Raw genomic sequence first — 24,351 nt, forward strand, 5'->3', positions numbered from 1 at the left:
AGCCTATACTAATTATTTGTTATTTAAAGCTGTCTGGAATGATTTCCCAGGAATCTGCACTTTCATCATTAGTCTGTTTACATCAAATTCATAATTAAACGAAAGGTCAGGCTACTACTTGGTGATATGCAGTAACTTTTACGAAAGGCCTCTTTTAGGCTCAGCTTGGGCAGTTGGCCGTAGGGAATGCTGTCACTGACAGCCTTGGAGAGTTGCTCCCGGTTTTTCCCTGGAACTGCCGGACGTTTGTCCAGACATTTTGGGCATGCACTCTCCTCTGGCATGGCGGTGTGGGTATATCGTTCCCCATAACGCAATCAGCGCAGAGTTGAGTTCCCTTTCGAAAGGGAACGTCTCAGGTTACGTATGTAACCATGGTTCCCTGAGAACAGGGAACGAGACTCTGCGCTTTCCTGCCATGCTTCGGGATGCCTGCGGAACAGTCCCTCAAAGACGAGAAAGTGTTGACTGCTTCCTCAGGCTCCCTTTATACGTCATGGTTCACACCATTCGACGTCATAGGCTGTCGCCGGCCAATAGGATTGTAGTGTTGTGATTCTTGGCATTTCGAACACCTGTCACAAGTGACGGTTCCCCATAGCGCAGTCAGCGCAGAGTCTCGTTCCCTGTTCTCAGGGAACCATGGTTACATACGTAACCGGAGACGTTTTGTAATGCCATGAACTGTTAATATTTTGACAGTCATTGCACTATGATTGACTATGTGTTCATGTTGGATAGAAAACTAGTGCTATGTTTTGACAGAACGACTCTATTTTGAATGTGTAGAAAAAGGTTTTTTAGCATTTTGAAATGTAGGGTTTGTTTATTTTACAAAATATGGTTTTGGGCAGAAAATGGACTATTTGGCTAATTGTGTGATGTAGGTGTGTTGCTTTCTTAAGAGTTTAGAAAAAGTACTTTAAGTATTGGTAAAGGCTTGTTAGCAATTGTAAAAAAAAAACTGTAATTGTGATTTGTTGTTTCAGATGGACTTAAACTGGAGTCTGTGGACTGATTATCTGATTGCTTCAATTTTGATCATGATCACTTGAAGATTTGTAGTGCATTTTCTATATTATTATTGAGAGTGAGTGAAATTGTTACACTGACGAAGGCGAAGAGTCAAAACATTTGTCATCTTATCTCCTGTGTACCATGATTGAAGTCTGAAGTGCTTCAGACCTTTTTTGTATTCTTATATTGATATATAGGTCTCAGCACCTAATTAGCTGGAAGAGCGTGGTGAATGCTTTGATTGATACATGTTTCCAAATGGAAAAACACATCTTACATACTCTTACTCATCATAAAGTATTTGTTTTTCTGTGTATGAAAGAAATGTTTGTATTTTGATTCTTGTATGGAGAATTATTTGGCTATAAAGACAATAATGTTGATGCAGTATTGTTTCATATTTGTTTATTAAAATGCATATTTTTGAGTTCTTCGATTCATGATACAAAGAACAGCAGAGCAACAAACAAGCTTTATTCAGTAAAGATATAGTAATGCATCAGAATGTGTCTCATATTCACTGGTTTTTGCTGTAGAATCTGAAGTCTTGAATCTGGACTCACTGAAACAGGAAGTAGAAGAGCAGAGGAGAGAAGAGCAGGAGGAAGCTTCCCTTATACACTCCATCTAATCAAGAAGATAAAGAAATTAGTATTATACTAATAATAATAATAATAATAGTGAATTAAAATGGCATGTTCATTGTTGATCAATTTTGTCTCAATTTTCTAAAACAATAAAAACTCTCAGAAAGCACTAGAATTCAATATATTCAATAGCAATACTAATTCAAAAACTCTTTTTCACACTATTCTGCTTTACACTATTCTTGACTACACTTGAAATTTGAATTCATTCTTCTGCTGCCATTGCCTTGAACCGAGCCTGAGCGCGATTGTCCCTCCTCCCCACTCCCCCAATGGCCTGCACTCATATTGCACTTCTTTTTTTTTTTTAATTTACATTTACATTTAGCAGATGCTTTTATCCAAAGCGACTTACAAATGAGAATAGTAGAATCAATCAAATCAACATGAGAACAACAGTATGTAAGTGCTGTGTGAAGTCACAGTTATGACAGTAACGTGCTCGTAGCAAGTAAAATATTTTACTTTTTTTTAAGTAAAATACACGAATAGATGGAAGGAAAATAGAAATCAAGGTAAGTGCTACTATTACTGGGTCAAGTGCTGGCAAAAAAGATACGTCTTTAGCATTTTTTTGAAAGTGGCTAAAGATTCAGCTGCTCGGATAGAGCGTGGCAGGTCATTCCACCAGCCAGGAACAGACCTGGAGAAGGTCCGTGAGAGCGATTTTGTGCCTCTTTGTGATGGCACCACAAGGCGCCATTCACTTGCAGAACGCAAGTTTCTGGAGGGCGCATAAGTCTGAAGTAGTGAGTTAAGATATAGCGGGGCAGAGCCAGCGGTCGTTCTGTAGGCAAACATCAGAGCCTTGAATTGGATGCGAGCAGCTACTGGCAGCCAATGCAGACTGATGAAGAGAGGAGTGACATGCGCTCTCTTCGGTTCGTTGAAGACCAGTCTTGCTGCAGCGTTCTGGATCAGTTGTAGAGTCTTGACAGTGCATGCTGGAAGTCCAGCCAAGAGAGCATTACAGTAGTCCAGTCTGGATAGAACAAGAGCTTGGACAAGAATTTGTGTGGAATGCTCCGATAGGAAGGGTCTAATCATCCTGATGTTGTACAAGGCAAATCTGCAGGACCGGGCCGTTGTCGCAACATGATCTGTGAAGCTTAAAGAATCATCCATCACCACTCCAAGGTTCCTGGCTGTCCTGGAAGGAGTTATGGTTGATGACCCAAGTTGAATTGAAAGGTTATGATGAAGTGTTGAGTTGGCACCGACCACAAGCAGTTCTGTTTTTGCTAGGTTGAGTTGAAGGTGGTGGTCCTTCATCCAGGCAGAAATGGCTGTCAGGCAACCTGCAATACGACCAGCAACCGTTGAATCATCTGGTTGGAATGAGAGGTAGAGTTGTGTGTCATCAGCGTAACCATGATAGGCGAAACCATGCTCCTGAATGACAGATCCTAATGATGACATGTAGATGGAGAAGAGAAGTGGTCCAAGCACTGAGCCCTGAGGTACCCCAGTAGCAAGATGATGTGACTTGGACACCTCACCTCTCCAAGATACCTTGATGGACCTACCTGAGAGGTAAGATTCAAACCACTGGAGTGCGGTTCCCGAGATGCCCTTCGACATGAGTGTTGACAGGAGGATCTGGTGGTTGACTGTGTCAAAAGCAGCAGACAGATCCAGCAAGATGAGTACTGATGATTTTGAAGTCGCTCGTGCCAGTCTCAGGGCTTCAGTGACAGTCTCAGTTGAGTGGCTACTCTTGAAGCCAGATTGGTTGTTGTCAAGGAGGTTGTTCTGTGTGAGATAAGTAGACAGTTGGTTGAATACAACTCTCTCAAGTGTCTTAGCAATGAAAGGAAGAAGGGATACTGGTCTGTAGTTTTCCAAAAGTGCTGGACTCAGAGTGGGTTTTTTAAGCAGTGGGGTAATCCTAGCCTGCTTAAAAGCTGTGGGAAATGTTCCAGTGTGAAGGGAAGAATTGATAATGTGAGTGAGTGCAGGTAGAATTGAGGAGGAGTTGGCCTGAAGAAGATGAGTGGGGATAGGGTCTAGCGGACAGGTAGTGGGGTGATTGGAAAGGATGAGTTTTGAATTTAATTGAATGAATTTGAATTTAATTAATATTACACATTTGCTTACAAAGTACGAAAGTGAGAAATAGCCAAGAGAAAAGAGCCAGGGGTTCAGGGACGGGCAAACATGACAGCACATTGAAAATGAGAAAGGAAAATAAATAATTAATAATAATAAATTAAATAAATAAATAAATGGGGAAATATCAGTTAAACAGATCACATAAACATAATCCTCCCCACACAACAAAATAAAGATTATACGAAGACACCAAAAAGTGAGCATACATTCAGAGTTTTAGTAGCCTTTTTGTTACAGGAGGTAGATAAGGATTTAATATAGATCTTAAAATCTTCTTGAAAGTGACAAAAATGGGGGGTCACTTTCATAGTTTTACATTTGTGGATAAAGTATTTTGCAAGTAATATAGTTACGCTGGAAACAAAAAAGACATTTTCGTGCTGCTTCTCAAAAATAACAAATCCAAACAAAACATCCTTGAAATAAAACTCAAAGTCTTTATATATATAGTCTACAATGAACTGGCAAATGTCTTGCCAAAGTTTTCTTGTATAATCACAATGCTAGAAAAGATGCAAGAGAGTTTCTGGTTGTGAATCACAGAAAGTACAGTTCACGCCTCCATGTCAGTAGCCAATTCTTTCTTCTTTGTCGCAAAATTCTTCTGTTTCTTATCAGTTGACATTTTTTCTTAAACGTGAGCAGACCGTAGCAGACGATTATCACTTAAAATCTTGCGCGCTCCTGTTAGTTCTCCTCATATTGCACTCAATATTCCGGGCCGGAGCATGCTTAAGTCATATACGATGCAACTTTTTGAATGGAAGAAAACAGGAAGAAATGCACTTTCGCTAAGATATCGTAGATATCTAAGATAGATTTATCATTTATGTTGCACAGCGATTTTCACTTGCACGTATCAGAGGATTATTATGAAGGCAGCTGACGTTCATGGAGGAATTTGCAGCTTTACTCGCAAACTACAATTCCTGTTCATCAATAAGGTGAAAATCAGACCTGTTATAAACCCAAATACACTCAGATTAATTACATAAATTGATAAGTGTACTAGTAATAGCCTAAAGATGTCTGATGTCGTAATGATGACAGTAGAACCAAAGTCCCTTTAAGACAAGTAATTTCACTCGGTGACCATCTTTAAAAATGCCTCTCGGGCATCCAAGGGCAGCTCCTATCTCTTTGCATGGGGAAACATCAAATTCTCCAAAGCTGTTCGCCAAGCTTTCGATTAAATTTCACATTTGAAATCGCCAATAAAATCTGACATGAATCTGAATCTACATGTTCACTTTTCATAATCAAGTAAATGAATTTAAAACATAACATAGGACTATTTAAACATAAATATGAAACTACATTTTCTTTAATGGCTACCAACACGTATTGTACAGTACAGAGAAATTTCATAAGCAAGAGCGGATCATGAGTCACGAGTCGGATCAAGAATAATTTATTCTTAGACTTATATTTAATATTGGGGGCATTCAAGTTATTTGAAATATTAAAAAAAAAAAATTAAGTAACGCAATAGTTACTTTCCCTGGTAATTAGTTACTTTTATAATGATGTAACTCAGTTACTAACTCCGTTACTATTTGTGAGAAGTAACTAGTAACTATAACTAATTACTTTTTTAAAGTAACGTGCCCAACACTGCCTATGAACAATCACTTTGAAGAATTATAATAGTGGTTATAGAAAAAGGCAACTGCTAGATGAATAAATAATGTAAATTAGCACAGTCAAATAAAGGCCAATACCTGCTGCATTGCAGAGATCAGTGTCACAGCAGTGGACAACAGTCACTCCTGGCGCCTTGTTACATTGAGCTACACACGATTTAGTTGTATAGGTACTCTTAGAGCAATCTGCAAAAGGACAAACTTCCTATATAATAGGCTAAAGAAGCAATTTCAGAAATCATGTTCCTCTTGCAATAGACAAATAATTGCAATTATGTGATGAGATTAACATATATTTCTACTTCATATTATCACTTTCAGTAAACTACGACAGTAAATTTCCACATCACACTGAACTTACCAGTTGTACATATTTCCGCTGTACGGGTTTCACATTTAGAAAATCCATCTGAACATGTTTTCTCATTTGCGTTACAGTGACCCATTGAATCAGAGTGGCACGTGTAACACCTCAGAGAATATCCTTAAAGACAGAGAGAGATATTCAGTGACATCTGTGGACTAAATAATACATTCAATACTTGCTGTTTTTTGTACCTCCAGTGAGAAAAATGAAAAGAACGACAGAGACTCGCAGATCCATCATGTGTCAGGAAGAGAATGAAATCACAATGTTTCTGTTCCATTTATGTCTGTTCATAAAGGGGTGGGTTCAACGAGGAAACTTTGTGAAGTCCTACACACACTTGACACATTCAGACAACCATGTTTTCTCCTCCAAAATACCTAATGATCAGTTTTAATTAATGTATTATAGTAATGTATTGTAAGTTAATGATTTTAAATGAAAACTAGAAAAGCTCCTCATGACAAAAGTTGCCTGTTGCTATGCTGTTCTAGCTGGTTGCTACCCCAGCCAGCACAGCTATGTGGGGCCCAGCCGGTTTTGTCCACAGTTTCCATGGAGGCCCCACATGGGTTAGCCCAGTTGAAATGAACACTGCTCGGTGTGCACACTACAGGCACTTAAATGTAACACAGAAATGTGTTACATTTATATGTAAAAAAGGAACAAATGTGTAACACAGAAATTTGTGCACTTAAATGTAACACAGAAACATGCTGGAGTTAATGAGATAATTAGGTGATGATCAGTCCCTCCAGGATTTCGCGATATTTTTTTGTGATTTTTGCGATCAAAATGACTGATTTTGTGGTGGTAATTTCCAGAAATTTGCGAAAAAAGTTGCAATGTTTTTTTAATTAGAATACAACATTTACCATGTATTATGTTAGATGCTCAGTGGTCATACGTGTCAATAGAACAAACAAAATGCACAAATCGTGTTTATTGTGGTGTCTTGCTAAAAAAAAAAAAAAGTACACCACTGGCTAGTCCAGTGGTGTACTAGGCTATCTAGCTTTAATAACATGATCACTTACGGTCGGAAATGTGACCCAAATCTTACAGGTAAGCCACAGCAATAAGCAAATGAAAAAATAAGCTAATTATAAAAAGTTCTCAAGTAATTAAGAATCAAGTAAACAGTCAGCAATGAAATAAGAATAAACAACTACAATAGGGCAAATAAATACAACATAAAGATACAGGTAAAAACAGAGCTATAAGTTTTAGCACTGTTTGTTTTCCCCTGTTGTTATTGTTTGATTAATATTAACGACACAGACAGGAGCGGGTGGGATTAGGTTTCTTTCACTTTAAAACCTACTGTAATGAGCGGATCCAACACTGGCACACGTCCCAGATTTGTTCACTCAAGACACAAGCACCAAGATGAAAAAATATGTGCGTATTTTACCGTTTAAGGCCAATAAGCCAAGAAATATAACACATTTCGGTATATATGCGCGAGCACTGACAGGCGGCAAACGCATGCACAGAATCCGCAGCCGGTCGGTCAGTATGTCAGAGCCGAACTGAGTTTGTGTAGCCTATACAGCGCTTTTAACAAATCTTTTCTAGTGTTATCAGGCATACAATACTTTTTATTTGTCATTCATCCATGTCGCGTAATCGCTTCACTCGCTTCTTGGCACGGATGTGAGACGACAGATGAGAAATATTCGCTTTCACAGACTACGCACAGACCTATGCCTACTGTGCATGCACATTGCACAACGCTCTCTAGGCTATCTTCGTGAAAATAATGTTATCAAAATGAGATGATTTGAGGAAAAAAATGTGTTATTGTTCGTGATCCTTATTATTAATCAAACCATGTGTTAATGAAAATAATACGAGAACAATATAAAAAAAATGCATTTTTTTGAAAAATATGAAAGTTGTAATATTACAGTAATATATTTTTAATGACTGTTAATCATTGCTGTTTGAGCTGCGCACGCTTAAGCTGAAGAAATCAAAACCCGTAAACTAAAGGTTAAAGGGATAGTTCACCCAAAAATGAAAATTCTGTCAGTAATTACTCACCCTCATGTTGATACAACCATGTAAGTCTTTCTTTCATCTTCGGATCACAAATTAATATTTTTGTGATTAAATATGAGCGGTGGAATACTCCTCCATTGGCTTTAAGGGGGCCCAAACTTGTCCGTCCAGAAAGTCAGTGAAGAAAATGTTTAAATAGTCCATGCCACTACAGTGGCTCAACCGTACGTTTCTCAAGCGACGATAATACTTTTCGTGCGAAAAAAACAAACAAAAGAACGACTTTATTCAACTATTCATTTTCTCTCTTGTAGGCCTCTGACGTTAGTTCAGGAGAGCTCCATGACGCATGCGCGAGAACTAAACTGACGACGGTCTTCTTCTACTACTACTTGTTACTGGCTGCTCACTCCTTAGGAGTATTACCGCCACCTAGTGTTCAAGATGAAGTGCTGGCATAGCCGGAAGCGCTAAACTTTGTTTACAAGCAAGTGAACGCGCGCGCTGTATGTAAGCTATTGAATTCGACATTGATCGTGCTTTTGGTCTCGCTCTAAGTAATTGTTTACAATGGTTAGAAAGTGTGCATTTCCTGGATGTCCGAATCGTGAAAAACTAACGAGTAAACGTAAAGGTGCCTCAACATTGCCACAAAATGAACGGCTTACCTTTCACAGTTTCCCATCAAATGATCGTGAGCGACTGAATCTATGGCTGCTGGCTGTTCAACGGGATGTTAATTTACCGATTAATTTCGTCAAGCACATGAAGTTGTGCAGTGAACATTTCTCTCCAGACGACTTCAAATCAGTTCAACAAAAAAAGATTACTGAAATCAACAGCTGTGCCCAACTTGTTTATACAGACCAACAAGGTAAGTGGAAGCAGTATGTGGTAATTGTTAAAGTCATGATACACTCATTTAGTTTTGTCTTTATTTGTATATGGCTATATATTAAATAAAAAAAAAACATAATACATGATACAGTGAATTAAAGCCAAAGAATTTCAATGTCTGTGTATTCAGGTTCGAATAAGTAAGGTTGGTTAAAAAAATTCAAGTCTTCATCTACGTCAAAATCTGCCGACATATTTACACATAATGGTTTTTACATACAGCGCGTACGTTCACCTGCTTGTAAACAAAGTTTAGCGCTTCCGGCTATGCCAGCACTTCATCTTGAACACTAGGTGGCGGTAATACTCCTAAGGAGTGAGCAGCCAGTAACAAGTAGTAGTAGAAGAAGACCGTCGTCAGTTTAGTTCTCGCGCATGCGTCATGGAGCTCTCCTGAACTAACGTCAGAGGCCTACAAGAGAGAAAATGAATAGTTGAATAAAGTCGTTCTTTTGTTTGTTTTTTTCGCACAAAAAGTATTATCGTCGCTTGAGAAACGTACGGTTGAGCCACTGTAGTGGCATGGACTATTTAAACATTTTCTTCACTGACTTTCTGGACGGACAAGTTTGGGCCCCCTTAAAGCCAATGGAGGAGTATTCCACCGCTCATATTTAATCACAAAAATATTAATTTGTGATCCGAAGATGAAAGAAAGACTTACATGGTTGTATCAACATGAGGGTGAGTAATTACTGACAGAATTTTCATTTTTGGGTGAACTATCCCTTTAATTGACTCGGAACACATCCTATATAAGATAATTCAGATATTTATACAAAATAAAAATATTACAACTAGTATTTGCACACTCACGCACAGATGAACTTGAATAAGTAACGTAGTCAATAATGCAGCTCCTGTTGTGGATGCGTTCTTCCTGTAACTCCGAAACACAGCAACTAAGCCCAAGGAATACACAACCTTAAATTACAAGTATATGATTATAATATCACAAAGTTGCCATCTGGGTAATGCTTGTGTAGGTGTTCAATTTCAACTAATTGTTTTGATAGTATTTGATTTTTTTGATTCAGAATATAATTCATTAAAATATTACTGTAGAAAATCAACATATTTCTGTCTTATTCAGTTTCGTATTATGTTATTGTTTTGAAATGAAGTTTAACAGTTTTGTACAATATGTAAGCATGTGCAAATTGGCCTGTAGATATACAGAGTTTTGGTAGTGGTTGTGTCGAAGTGAGAAAATAATTCATGTAATTTGAAAGATGTAGTTATTGAATGCATTTTGTGCCAAAGCAATGATAAATGATCCACAGTTTAGCCCACATATATTTCTGTTGTGCTCACTGTGTGAAGAGTTTTGAAAAAGTGACCCAAGTGTTGAGAAATGTATCAGCGATTATAAAAAAAAACTGTACACACATTTCTTGAAATTGTGCCTCCTTTTCTCGTAAACTCTAAACACAAATCCACAACTTCTTACCCCATTGCCCATATTTCCTATTTTCAGGTCAAAGGTCTCCACTCAAACTTGCAGAAAAACCAAACTCTGCCCTCAAAAACACACACTTCAACATAGTCATACACAATAGTGAGATCAATGCAAAACACTGTTACAAAAACCTCCTTTTGGCAATCAAGTGTCATTTTACAGCTCAATGTCTATTACAGTATACATAAATAGAGATGTGCAAGATAATTCAACAATAAGCTATAAGAAATGTTTATATTCATCATTACACTAGTGTAAAGAGATTTTGCAGATACTAGAAAAGAAAAGTTGAAATACCAAAGAATTGACCATGAATTTGCAGTATAATACAGTATACTGTCACAGAGTACAGTAAAATAAATAAATTCAGCATCCTCGGCCAAATTGCATTACAGTCTTCTGACAAAAGACTTTCTCACCCTCCCCTAAGCAGTTCGTTGTCTCTCAGTTCTACAAACATACAAAATGTAAGGAGGACTTATGGCTACAAATCAATTTGACAATTAAGTTAATCACATTTTGCTCATATAAAGCTCAGTCATTAAATCAGTGAATTAAGCCACTAAATTATGATTACGTTCTTATCATCTAGCAGCTGACCACATGTCTCTTGTTTTTCTTGTCATAACAAACAGCTAAAGCAGCCAGAGAAACACTACCACTAAAGCAGTCAAGAGTCAAACTGCCTAACTGAAGTAAGCACTGACCTCGAGCACGGTGACATCAAACCAAACTTATTTTCAACAAATCATCAACATCTAAACCTCTGGTAATTCTCAATAACAACTTCTGTAGATGTATGTCAGAAATAAAGTCAGTCTGGTTAGTAATAAGTGAAGCTGGTAATGCTGTTTGTGGAGATGTTTAATCAGATCTTCAGAGATTTAATGTCTTTTATCTTCAGTTGATTTCATTGAAGGCTGTGGCTGAAGTTGTAGTTCTTGTTGTTTCTCTGTCCTTTGGTGATTCTGCTCGTTATCATCTTATTATCTCATTAACTCCAGCATATTTCTGTGTTACATTTAACAGCCTGTAGTGTGCACACTGAGCAGTGTTCAGTTCATCTGGGCTAACCCATGTGGGGCCTCCATGGAAACCGTGGACAAAAATGTCCGGGCCCCAGTTAGACAGCCCAGGTGACACCCATCTGGGCCCCACATAGCTGTGCTGGCTGGGATGTTGAAGTGTGTGTTTTTGAGGGCTTGTGTGTCATGTCTGAGGGCATAGTTTATTTTTTGAATGGTTTTGGACTGAATGGTTTTGAGTGGAGACCTTTGACCTGAAAATAGGAAATATGGGGAATGGGGTAAGAAGTTGTGGATTTGTATTTAGAGTTTATTAGTGTTAACAAATAAAAATAAAAAAGTGTATTTTAACTAATGTTAACAAAGACTAATATATAATGTAACAAATTCAGATTTTTGACTTGATATTTCAATACCGGTATATAATATTGAATCATTACTCATCAGATCCTCAGTACTGTTATGATGATCTCAGGCACAAAGTTGCAACTTTAATTTTACTGAGATAAAAACCAGCTCACTCAGATCATTATTTCAAGTCATTTTGATTCAACTGGGCTCAAGGAGGCATTAGAGATGATGTCGCTCCCTGAAACAGTATCTAAACAATATTTATCACACCTCACACGCATGTGCGATTTCTCAGGACACATATTTCTGTCATGACAGGTTTGGTCTATATGTGAGATGTGTGTCTGTGGTTGTGTGAGTGTCACTGAGTAAGAAAATGAATGTGTTAATCTGGCAAGTCTCTCTGGACAAATGTATGTTTAAAGGCTTACAGTTTTTCTCGATTGCTTAAACACTATAACTAAGCTTTTGAACTAAATCAAAACCATAACGCCTTTTATCAAAAAGCACACCCATTTGCCTGTTTTGACACATGAATCAGATTTGTTGAACTGTCACTGCAAATCTCTTCATTTCTCATTGCCTACACCATGTGGTCATTTAGAAAGCACTAGCATTCAATATTGTTCACTCAAATCAGCATAGCTTGAGCTCAATTAGCACACAGTTATCCACATGGAAAACACTAAAAGTCAAAATTTATCACACACCAATCAGAACCTTCAACAGAGAGATAAAATTGCCCGAGTCACTTCATTCAGTTTTGGAACAATGGATCCAGAGAGACGTGATTAAAAAGGTTGAAGACACCAGAGAGGAGGAAGAGGGGGAAGAGGATGAGTAAGAACAGTAAAGAGTGGAGGAAGAGGATGAGGGACAAGGAGTCTCAGATGAAATTCATGCCACTAGTTGACCATGGCCCATGCTATGACTATGAGGGAGGCTGGGCAATGAGTTCAGCCCAACTTAAGTTGCTTCACCATCACCTCGATCATAAGAACCTTCAGGGAGGAAAACAGGTAGGTGCTTGAAGCCACAATAGCTGAACCTCGAACCGAAAAGAGTTTGTAAACAAAGAGGGAAAGCAAAAGGTTCCACAATAAAACACAAATCAACATGGTGTGCATGGCGTCACATTTGCTGTGCAATCGAGTGGGTTCTGCTTTACGCCAACTCCATTTTCAGCGCAGATGAATCACATTGGAAAATGTGATTCGTCCGACTCGTATCTGGTTTTTTTTCTTTTTCTTCATAACAGTGTGAACAGCACAAACCACATGGAATGAGGAGGCCTCATTTATAAAATGTTGCCCAGAAACCATCCTAAATGTGATCTTACGATCATTTCTCAGATGTGCGTACGTGTGATTCATAGAATGAACGTACACAGAAAACGAGCATTCGCCTCTCTTTCAGATGTGAAATCTGTAAAACACAAATGATCCTGAACTTGTGCGCAGCTGAATGGTTTCAGTTCTCTGCGTTTTAAACAACACCCAATGGACTATATGCACGGAGTGTTCTTAAGAACTTCCGCAATAATCAAAGCCAGCTCGAAAACTTCCGGTGAGAGTCATTTGCTGGTGTGTTGAGCATCAGTAGTGTAATACTGAGTTTATAATCAGATTATAGTCGCTTAAATAGTCAGGCATAGCATTAATTTAGTTATTCAAACGTAAGACAGCATAGAAAAAAATAAAGAAGTACCTCATTGTTCGTTCTCAGCTAAATTTAATTTGACCATCAATTTTCACACATTTATGTGAAAAAAAGCTTCAAAAATTAAATATGTATTGTGCACCTTAGATTAATTGAATAAAATGTGTGTTTTCACAAGTGTGCTGAAATCATGATCTTGCCCTGCACTGACTGACATCTGCTGTGATTATAAAGGGAGAGTGCGGCGCTCGCTTTCTGTGTCATTCATTCACAAGAAAAGTTATTGTTTTTCATGAGATTTTTTGAGTACTGCATACTTAACATTGACAAAATGTATGTTTAAACCTAGTTATTTTATAATGTTTAATATTTAGTCAAAAACGAAGTGAAAAACGATTAGAGGAAATGGCTGATATATGCTCATAATCTCAGAAGGATGAACAATAATGTTTGTGGTCATCACATTAAAAATAACATTTGAAGTGCTGGAAAATAATGCGTGTGTCTAATTACAGACACTGTGTTTTTAAACAGTCCCAATAGCTTCGTCTTTATTGCAATCAATAAAACTGGTTTATTGGCGAATTAGGTAAATGTGTAACTGCATTAAAATATTAATACAACATTAAAAAGTAATTTGTGTCGATGTACAGCGAGTACCGAATGAACAGCTAACAGTTCACCGGAAATTAACAACAACCAGGAAGTAACCGTGCATATAACCCATTAATGTCATTTACATATAAAAGATCAACAGTCATCGTCCACATCCTTGGCGAGCTGCACGAATAGCTTAGATTTCCAAAAACCTGCAGTAATCTGACCAGAAAAAGTGTATGTCTGTTCAGACCCTGACGTGGCTCTAAGCACTTTTCCATGTCAAAGACCGTTTTTATAAATATGAGCGTTAGCGTGGATTTAAGCGTACTCTCTCACTTCGGGCCACTTTTGCCAGCAGTCTGAATGCAGAGGTGATTGTTCAGTTTGCTGATGACGGCGCTGTCGGAAGGTTTCTGTTCTTACACTACACTGCTGTTGAATCTCAAACACTAAAGAGTTGAATGAACTTTAGTAAAGGTGTGTGAACCTGTGACCGTCAGTGGAAAGGAAGTAGAGAGGGAAAACTGCACAATTTTCTCACTTTATTTCTCAGAATATGTTCACTGTGTTCATCCACACACTGTTCATCTGCTCTGTCAGTCTGACATGATTATAGACGAGTGCAATATTTGTGCGATTTTAATTTGATAATGTTTATATGTGAAGTATTGCTTCATTAGAAACAACTTCCAAAGGTCAAACACACACTATGTTTAAGAGGGAACATCTCCAGTGGCAGCCAGTGTTTGATTTCTCAGTTCTTTGTGGGGTTGATCACTCTCCCCATGAACAACAGGCTAGAAGTGGCTTCATGGTACAGAAAGAAGAAGAAGGGCCTGTTGACAATGAAAGTGGCTGGCAGAGAATAAGCCGTGATTCCCACTGATGTGGCGGAGGCTGCGGTGGTGCCTTTCTCGTCAACCTCGATGACGGCTTTATGCAGCACCTGCACAACACAAACACACGGAATAAAGTGATATTAGCTGTTTCCATCCAAAGTTGCAAATTTAACTTAACTACACAAAATTGGAATAAGGCATAAAACATTTGAGAATAAAGCAGCGTTTCCATCACGTGTTCAAAATCATCACTTTCTGGGAAACTGGTGTTGCAATCTTTCTTTTCTTTTCTCCATCATAAATGAGTCTCAGAGCGGCAGACGAAATGCAATCAATGGGATTTATTTGGTAAATGTGCTTCCATCATAGTTTGTGCCCTTGTCTTATTATTGAATAAAAAATAAAATTACCGTATAAGCTTTTATGCACATTTTTAGGATATCTGCATATCTTGGCATTTCTATCCAGCATTATTTATGCAATTACCCAAAATTCACATAAAAATAAGTAGACCGCTAATGTCAGTATGTGTGAGGCTACAGTAACCTGTGAGATTTTCAGATGCCCCTCTTTGCTTAAACCCGTCAGGTTGGCTGAATCGAGGAAAACGCTGTCGATGCCCAGATGTGGAAGAATTTCATGCATGTTGTAAGACTGCTCCATCTTGAACTTGGGCAGATGAACCTCCAGTCTCCTAAACGAGAGTCAGAGAGGTATAAAAGTCAATTATGATGGTTAAAATAGCTTAAATAAAGAGTTCCACCAAATATGAGAATTCATTTACACTCCTGTATGGCTTTTCCACACAGATATTGATAGTGATCATGTTTTGTCAGTCATGCACTACAGTCTTACTATGCTTTGAGAAGATCTTATTTCATGAATTTAATTTACTGTTATGATGAAAAGGGTCTTTGTTTTGTGTTTATCAGGGATGTGGAAGAGCACAAGGCAGTGTTATTTTCCTATTTTTGAGATGCTGTAATAGTTTTCATTAATATTTTGAATTACTTACATTTTTATATTTTCTGTTTTCATTTTGAATTTAAAGTTTTAGTGTATACACTCATACAGTAGTGGCGTGTCTAGTGGTGTCTAGAAAAGGTAAATTGACATCACACTTTATTCAAATATTACTAAAAATGTGTTTTTAGGATTCATATGCGTAGTTGTGATTGTTTTATTTGTGATAATGCCATGAAACATGCCAAATTAGTTTGAAATGTAGTTTCACTGCAGTTTGCCTGTTTTTGCCAAATAATTTTGTCAGATAAATACCTTAACCAATTTTAGTGTTTTGTTCTTTCCTTATATTTAAAGTATTTTAAAAATGTTTAAAAATATTTTCCTGATATATTGATGGTTTAATCAAACTTGAGTCATCAATATTTCAAATATTATTTCATTATTTTACATTAAGTAACAATTTTTTTATTTTTTTTTCAGTTAAATATAATTTTTTTTTTGTTAAATATAATTAACCCTGATAAATGGTGACACGCTAATAGTGCACAAAGTGAAAAGCAGCTCTGCACTGTAAAAGGTGTCATTCAAACAGAATGCATTTTTTGTGGTCAAAACTGAAAAAAAGGCAAGGTCTTGAGACGTTTTTTTTAAAAAGTACTTTTAACATGAGCAGCAGATTTTTGTAGTATTGTGCAAGATGCTCAAAAAACATGAGTGCAACAGTCAAACACAACCATCTAGCACATTTACATAGAAAAACAATGGAAAAGTAGTGCAGTGGAATGCAAAAACACATTCTGTGTGAACAGCCCCCAATTCTGCCCCTTACGTTCGCCTCATGTTTTTGATCCAGCCGAAGAATCGCTTGGCGTTGATCTCGTCATCTATGACGGTGTAATCAGCAGTGGCGTCGGGCAGGACAATGAGCAGTGCCGCTCCGCCGCGGTATGGAAGACGCAGCACTCGAGCGCGCAGCTCACTGTCTTCAGCCGTAGAGAATTTATCCTCCTTAAACATCATGGGAACTTGAACGATGTTGTACTTGTCAATATAAAAGCGACTCATTTGCGTGCTGTTGGGGTCGAACGGATGGTCCCATTCACCTTGAAAACAAAGAGTTTTAGATGAAATGGCAATTGTTTTAAAGAAGTTCATTGCTGTTTCCACACTGCAAGAAATGATTTCCTTCCTCAGTATTTTTGTCTTGTTTTCCAGTACAAATATCTAAACAATCTTAAATCAAGAGAATCAAAATTACTTGAGATATTAAGTCTTGTTTTCTGAAAAAATATATAAAAAAAATGAACTGAAGGAATTTTCCGGCAATCCATGTTTTCACTGTTATATGGTAGGGGGCATTATTACGCATGTTCTTGAAAGTGAACAGAATCGCCAGATCAAAACACAGGCGATGAAGCAGAAACAAGCGATAGAAGCATTGCTGATGCACATGTAAAATAATGTGATCATCGAATATCAAACCGCACATAAATAAAAATTCCTTAACGTTACTGAATGAAATGTCGAACCCATTAAGAGGAAACATCTGTGAAGCTTTGGAGGTGTTGATGGACTCGATCTACTCCATCTATGTTTTAATCATCGTTCTGAATCCCATCCGGACAAAGTCTTTGACAAAAATGTGATTTTCTCAACTTTTTGTTGAAAATGTCAAATTTTTTTAATGAAACTTACCCACATTCAAATGTTGATAAAAAAGAATGCATGAAGCTAGAATAAAGTTTTAATTTAATTTTTTTAAAGCAGAGGCTCTCTTTTGATATACTGCATATTCACATATTAATAAAACAAAATATTCTGGAGGACATGAAAGTTTTGAGAAGATCAAAAATGCTGGCATCTTAATAAAAGCAAAGAAAAAGTTAAGTGTGTTTTTGCTTAAAATAAGAACAAATATCTGCAGCCCACCTCTGCCACGTGGATGGATAAACTAAATGGGGTCCGGATCCTGAGTCCTTTAGGAAATTTCACGAGTTCACACTTAAAATAATTAGAATACAAGAGTATGCGTATTTGGCGTGCTCTCCGGGGGAGGGCTCCGAATGTGGCCCGAACCCAGAGTAATCCCCAAAAAAGCCAAAGAACTTGGGGCAGTAGCCAAGAATTTATTGACCCCCAAAAATGTGTGCTATGAAGTTGGCAGAGTGGAATTTGCGGGGAGGAGCCTGGTCGCTTGACTAGGAGGGCTCACTCAGCATCCGACGGGAGCCTGCAGCTCACGGTATCAAACAGGCTAACCCTGCCTGTGGCCTGATGGGCATACAGGATTTTAACCACCTGGCAGACAGGGTCCGTGCAGTATCCGCGGGGAAACTGCAGCTCACAGCAATCGGACAGATGAGCCCTGTCGGACAGTTGAAACTTGGGTGCGAGCAATTTCAACCGCCCGACTGGGAGGGTTCACACAGCATCCAATGGGAGCCTGCAGCTCACAGGATTGGATGGGTAAGTCTCACTAGCTGAATGGGGAAGAGAGGGATTCCAGCCGCCAAACCAGGAGGGCCCACACAGCATTTGAATGGAGCCTGCAGCTCGCAGCGTCAGACGGGTGATCTCCACCATCCAGTCAAACGGGGGTGAAAGCAATCACAATCTCTCAACCAGGAAATCCCATATGGCAACCGATGGGAGCCTGCAGCTCACGGCATTGGATGGGTGGGTTTGCCAGCAGTCGGTAGGTGTTACACAGGTAAGCCCTGCCATTCAGTCGAACAGGTTGTATGTGATCCCAACGCCTGAACGGGAAGGTCCAGCACATCCAACAGGAGCCTGCAGCTCATGGAATCGGATGGGTAAGCCCCAATGGCAGGAAAACTGGATGAATGTGATTCTAACCATCTGTCCGGGAGGGCCTGTACAGCATTCAACGCAAGCCTGCAGCTCACAGCATTGGATGGTCAAGCCCTACCGGCCATCCAAATGGGCATAACCAAGTTTGTTTCCCGACCAGGAGGGCCCACACAGCTACCAACGGGAGCCTGCAGCTCACAGCATCGGATGGGTGAGCCCCGCCGCCAGGTGAACAGAGTGTGCATCGATCCATCCGTTGCTGTAAGCTGCAAGCTGCAGGCTCCCGTTGGTAGCTGTGTGGGCTCTCCCGGTCAGGAATCAAACTTGCTTATTCCTGTTCAGATGGCCAGTAGGGCTCGGCCGTCCTGCTGTGCCAGCCGAATGGGAGTGAAAGTGTTTCCGACCACGCAGCCGGGAGAGCCTAAGCAGCATCCGATGTGAGTATGCAGCTCTCAGCATCGAATGGACTGGCCCCACCAGCGGCCGGAAGATCACGAGACTCCAACTACCCTACTGAAAGGCCTACACATATTTGATGGGAGCCTGCATCTCACAGCACTGGATAAGAGAGCCACGCTGGCCAAAAGGCGAGAATTCTCATGTCCTCCCAAATTGGAGGGCCCACACAGTATCCAATGGGAGCCTGCAGCTCACAGCATTGAATGGGTGAGCCCCACCATTGGGAAAACAGTGTGTATGAGGTTGCTGGCTGAAGGGGCACAAATATGCTTTTCCCCTGATCAAGATCATGCCAGAGTTAATAGATCTCCTGGTAGCTCCCCGTGGCCAATTCCATTACACATGGACCTGCTCTCTCAGGCGATGGGCACAATATGGCACCCCAGCATATGTCTGGCAGGTCAGTGTGATGGCCAGACTCTGACCATATCACAGTGAGTTTTGAACATGAGCACAAGAGCACCTTCGTCCAGGCATCTCTATGGTTTAATGTGGAAGGTTTTCATGTCTTGGGATGAAAGATGAAGACACGGAGAGTTTTCTGTGTCTGTCATTTTATCTTTTGACTGTCTGGATAAAGGGTGTACACCAGGTGTTTGTGGCTGCCATTTCAGCTTTCCATTCATACGTTGATCATTGCTCAGTGGGGAGGCATGTATTAGTGTTGAGATTTCTTTGGGGAGCGGGGCGGCCTCATCCTTCTCGCCCTAACTGGATTCCTGTCTGGGATTTGTCTCTAGTGCTTAGTGCAGTTTCCGAGCCACCTTTTGAACCACTGCAGTTAAAGGTGCTCTCTCTCAAGGTGCTACTTTTACTCGCTTTGGTGTGTAGTAAAAGAGTAGGAGACCTGCAAGCACTGTCTATGAGCACTGCGTGTTTGGAGTTTAGTAGGAATGACTGTATGGTCAGGCTGACGCCCAGACGTGGTTATGTGCCCAAAGTGCTGTCTATGTCATTCAGGGCACAAGTTATAACACTGTAGGCGTTTGCCCCTCTGGAGGTTGCATCTTTCATGCAACCTGTTCATGCCCTTTTCGAGTTTATGTGGTCACCGTAAAGGGCTGCTGGTCTCGAAGCAGCATTTTTTTTCATTGGATTGTAGAAGCTATAGCTTTAGCATCCTTCTAACAACTCCTTTTGGAATCCATGCATTCTACTAGGAGGATGGCTTCTTTGTGGGCTTGGGCAAAAGGAATGTCGATTCAGGACATCTGTCTGATTGCAGGTTGGTCTGGTCAGAACACCTAAATTTTACTACCTTGAGATTTCCTCTATTGCAACACGTGTTGTCTGTGCAAAGAACGTAACGGAGACGTTTTCCCTTTAAGTTTTTATTTCTGACATTGACTGATATTTAGGGCCCAAGCGAAAATTCGCGCAGGGCCCTCTTGTTCTTCTAAGGATTATTAGGGCCCAAGCGAAAATTCGCGCAGGGCCCTCTTGTTCTTCTAAGGATTATTATTAGGGCCCAAGCGAAAATTCGCGCAGGGCCCTCTTGTTTTTCTAAGGATTATTAGGGCCCAAGCGAAAATTCGCGCAGGGCCCTCTTGTTTTTCTAAGGATTATTATTATTATTTTTTAGGGCCCAAGCGAAAATTCGCGCAGGGCCCTCTTGTTCTTCTAAGGATTATTATTATTTTTTTTTTTTTTTTTTTTTTTATTTTTTTTCCGTCTTCCGGGGCTTTTTGGGGGCCTTAACATGCTCAAAAACTCTTGAAAATTGGCACACACATTGGAATCCGCGGCCATTAGGACGCCGGAGAGGCTGGTACCCGGGCGTGGCAGGGGGGCTCGACAGCGCCCCCTTGAAAAAAGTCTGAAAATTTGGTCCATATATTAAACACGCTTGCACGTATTAGTATGAAACTCAGTACACATATAGACCTCATCGGGCCGAACAACTTTCGTGCTCTAAGTTAAACACCACGCCAACAGGAAGTCAGCTATTAAGGGTTGTTTGAAAAACGCATGCTCTGGAATTTGATATACTCCTCCTAGACGATTAATCCGATCGCCACCAAACTCGGTCAGCATGAAGTCAAGACACTGATGATTAAAAATTGCCAGGGGATTTTTGATATCTCGAACGGTTTGGCCGTGGCGAGGCAACGAATTTATGGCGAGAAAAAGGAAACAGGAAATGTGTTATAACGTCTGCATACATATATTGATCTTTATGAAACTTCACGAGTGTGTTCGTTATAGGAGTCTGATCACATGGATGTGACTATTGTGAGTCAAAGTTATAGCGCCACCAACTGGCAGCAGGAAGTGTATCACTTTTTGAAATGTTTTGAGATCACCCTCTTATTTTTACCTGATTTGCTTCAAACTTCATCAGTGTAATGTCAATACACAGCAGATGTAGACCTATGACAGGATTTTTGATATTTGAAATATTGTTGCCATGGCAACAGGTCAAACTGTAATAATATTCTTGAGTGTTTTTGAGGCTCTTAACATGCTTCAAATTGCATGAAACTCGACACACACATCAATATTGTCAACCAGTAGACATGGACAAAGCCATAGAAATGGGCGTGGTGGAGGGGCTCAGTAGCGCCACCTTTTGACAAAAGTGGGGGGGTTAGTTTTTCCTACAATCACCAAACTCGGTACACATATTGTTCTCATCAAGCCGGACAATTTTCTAATTTACATTCATTAGCTCCGACCAACAGGAAGTCAGCTATTTTGGTTTGAATGTTAATTTTTTGAAAAAACAGGCTATGAATTTTATACTACTGCTCCTACAGGGTTTATCCAATTTACACCAAACTTTTTTTAACTTGTTGCTAACACATTGAAGTTGTTTAATTGCAAACGGATTTTGGATATCTCAAACGGTTTGGCCGTGGCGAGGCAACGAATTTATGGCAAGAAAAGGGAAACAAAGTGTTATAACTTCTGCATACATTAATTGATTTTGATGAAACTTCGGCTTAGTCTTCGTTGTACAAGGCTGATCACATGGATGTGACTATTGTGATTCAAAGTAATAGCGCCACCAACTGGAAGCAGAAAATGTGTCACTTTCAGCATACATTGAGATCACCCTCTTATTTTTACCTGATTTGCTTCAAAATTCATCAGAATAATGTTAAAACTTGGCACATGTAATCCTTTGAAAATGGGCAGGGAGGAGGGGCTCTATAGTGGCACCTTGTAGTGCAGTAAATGTGGAGTGAATTTGACATAGTCCTTTGATGTTTAACCGTTTTAAGTGCCTATTGCCCGCTGTGCACAGTTGCCCTGAAGCCACCGGGGTGGCGGTGCCACCGGGCTTGGGCCCGCCATCGCTGCTCGCAGCTATATTTTTATTTTTTTTTTTTTATTTTTATTTTTTTTTTCCGTCTTCCGGGGCTTTTTGGGGGCCTTAACATGCTCAAAAACTCTTGAAAATTGGCACACACATTGGAATCCGCGCCAACAGGGCCGGGCAGAAGCTGGTACCCGGGCGTGGCAGGGGGGCTCAACAGCGCCCCTTGAAAAAGGTCTGAAAATTTGGTCCATATATTAAACACGCTTGCACGTATTAGTCTGAAACTCGGTACACATATAGACCTCATCGGGCCGAACAACTTTCGTGCTCTAAGTTAAACGTCACGCCAACAGGAAGTCAGCTATTAAGGGTTGTTTGAAAAACGCATGCTCTGGAATTTGATATACTCCTCCTAGACGATTAATCCGATCGCCACCAAACTCGGTCAGCATGAAGTCAAGACACTGATGATTAAAAATTGCCAGGGGATTTTTGATATCTCGAACGGTTTGTCCGTGGCGAGGCAACGAATTTATGGCGAGAAAAAGGAAACAGGAAATGTGTTATAACGTCTGCATACATATATTGATCTTTATGAAACTTCACAAGTGTGTTCGTTATAGGAGTCTGATCACATGTATGTGACTATTGTGAGTCAAAGTTATAGCGCCACCAACTGGCAGCAGGAAGTGTATCACTTTTTGAAATGTTTTGAGATCACCCTCTTATTTTTACCTGATTTGCTTCAAACTTCATCAGTGTAATGTCAATACACAGCAGATGTAGACCTATGACAGGATTTTTGATATTTGAAATATTGTTGCCATGGCAACAGGTCAAACTGTAATAATATTCTTGAGTGTTTTTGAGGCTCTTAACATGCTTCAAATTGCATGAAACTCGACACACACATCAATATTGTCAACCAGTAGACATGGACAAAGCCATAGAAATGGGCGTGGTGGAGGGGCTCAGTAGCGCCACCTTTTGACAAAAGTGGGGGGGTTTGTTTTTCCTACAGTCACCAAAACTTGGTACACATATTGTTCTCATCAAGCCGGACAATTTTCTAATTTACATTCATTAGCTCCGACCAACAGGAAGTCAGCTATTTTGGTTTGAATGTTAATTTTTTGAAAAAACAGGCTATGAATTTTATACTACTACTCCTACAGGGTTTATCCAATTTACACCAAGCTTTTTTTTAACTTGTTGCTAAACACATTGAAGTTGTTTAATTGCAAACGGATTTTGGATATCTCAAACGGTTTGGCCGTGGCGAGGCAACGAATTTATGGCAAGAAAAGGGAAACAAAGTGTTATAACTTCTGCATACATTAATTGATTTTGATGAAACTTCGGCTTAGTCTTCGTTGTACAAGGCTGATCACATGGATGTGACTATTGTGATTCAAAGTCATAGCGCCACCAACTGGAAGCAGAAAATGTGTCACTTTCAGCATACATTGAGATGACCCTCTTATTAGGGCCCAAGCGAATTAAGCGCGCAGGGCCCTCTTGTTCTTCTAAGGATTATTAGGGCCCAAGCGAAAATTCGCGCAGGGCCCTCTTGTTCTTCTAAGGATTATTAGGGCCCAAGCGAAAATTCGCGCAGGGCCCTCTTGTTTTTCTAAGGATTATTAGGGCCCAAGCGAAAATTCGCGCAGGCCCTCTTGTTTTTCTAAGGATTATTATTATTATTTTTTTTTTTTTATTTATTTTTTTTTTTTTTTTTCCGTCTTCCGGGGCTTTTGGGGGCCTTAACATGCTCAAAAACTCTTGAAAATTGGCACACACATTGGAATCCGCGGCCAACAGGGCCGGGCAGAAGCTGGTACCCGGGCGTGGCAGGGGGGCTCAACAGCGCCCCCTTGAAAAAGGTCTGAAAATTTGGTCCATATATTAAACACGCTTGCACGTATTAGTCTGAAACTCGGTACACATATAGACCTCATCGGGCCCGAACAACTTTCGTGCTCTAAGTTAAACGTCACGCCAACAGGAAGTCAGCTATTAAGGGTTGTTTGAAAAACGCATGCTCTGGAATTTGATATACTCCTCCTAGACGATTAATCCGATCGCCACCAAACTCGGTCAGCATGAAGTCAAGACACTGATGATTAAAAATTGCCAGGGGATTTTTGATATCTCGAACGGTTTGTCCGTGGCGAGGCAACGAATTTATGGCGAGAAAAAGGAAACAGGAAATGTGTTATAACGTCTGCATACATAT

At 39.8% G+C, this 24,351-nt stretch overlaps 2 protein-coding genes across 3 annotated transcripts; both read right to left on the reverse strand.

Annotated features, from left to right (window-relative positions):
- Positions 1-1,407: 1,407 nt before the first annotated feature.
- LOC125256827 (muscarinic toxin 38-like) lies at positions 1,408-6,289 on the reverse strand. Of its 2 annotated transcripts, XM_048173053.1 has the most exons (4): positions 5,978-6,265; positions 5,781-5,903; positions 5,498-5,605; positions 1,408-1,644 (listed from the first exon to the last, which is right to left on the reverse strand). In XM_048173053.1, exons 1-4 carry the CDS (start codon positions 6,024-6,026, stop codon positions 1,577-1,579), a joined length of 348 nt encoding a protein of 115 aa, XP_048029010.1. In that variant the 5' UTR covers positions 6,027-6,265; the 3' UTR covers positions 1,408-1,576. The 2 variants fall into 2 exon arrangements, with proteins under 2 accessions (XP_048029010.1, XP_048029011.1); XM_048173054.1 differs by lacking the exon at positions 5,498-5,605 and having other exon boundaries at positions 5,978-6,289.
- An 8,021-nt stretch (positions 6,290-14,310) lies between these two features.
- LOC125257008 (protein Z-dependent protease inhibitor-like) lies at positions 14,311-16,756 on the reverse strand. Its single transcript, XM_048173412.1, has 3 exons — positions 16,416-16,756; positions 15,167-15,314; positions 14,311-14,727 (listed from the first exon to the last, which is right to left on the reverse strand). The coding sequence occupies exons 1-3, from the start codon at positions 16,739-16,741 to the stop codon at positions 14,536-14,538; spliced, it is 666 nt and encodes a 221-aa protein (XP_048029369.1). The 5' UTR covers positions 16,742-16,756; the 3' UTR covers positions 14,311-14,535.
- Between the last annotated feature and the right edge of the window lie 7,595 nt (positions 16,757-24,351).

This window comes from Megalobrama amblycephala, linkage group LG21, assembly GCF_018812025.1.
Source record: "Megalobrama amblycephala isolate DHTTF-2021 linkage group LG21, ASM1881202v1, whole genome shotgun sequence".
Lineage (NCBI taxonomy): Eukaryota > Metazoa > Chordata > Actinopteri > Cypriniformes > Xenocyprididae > Megalobrama > Megalobrama amblycephala.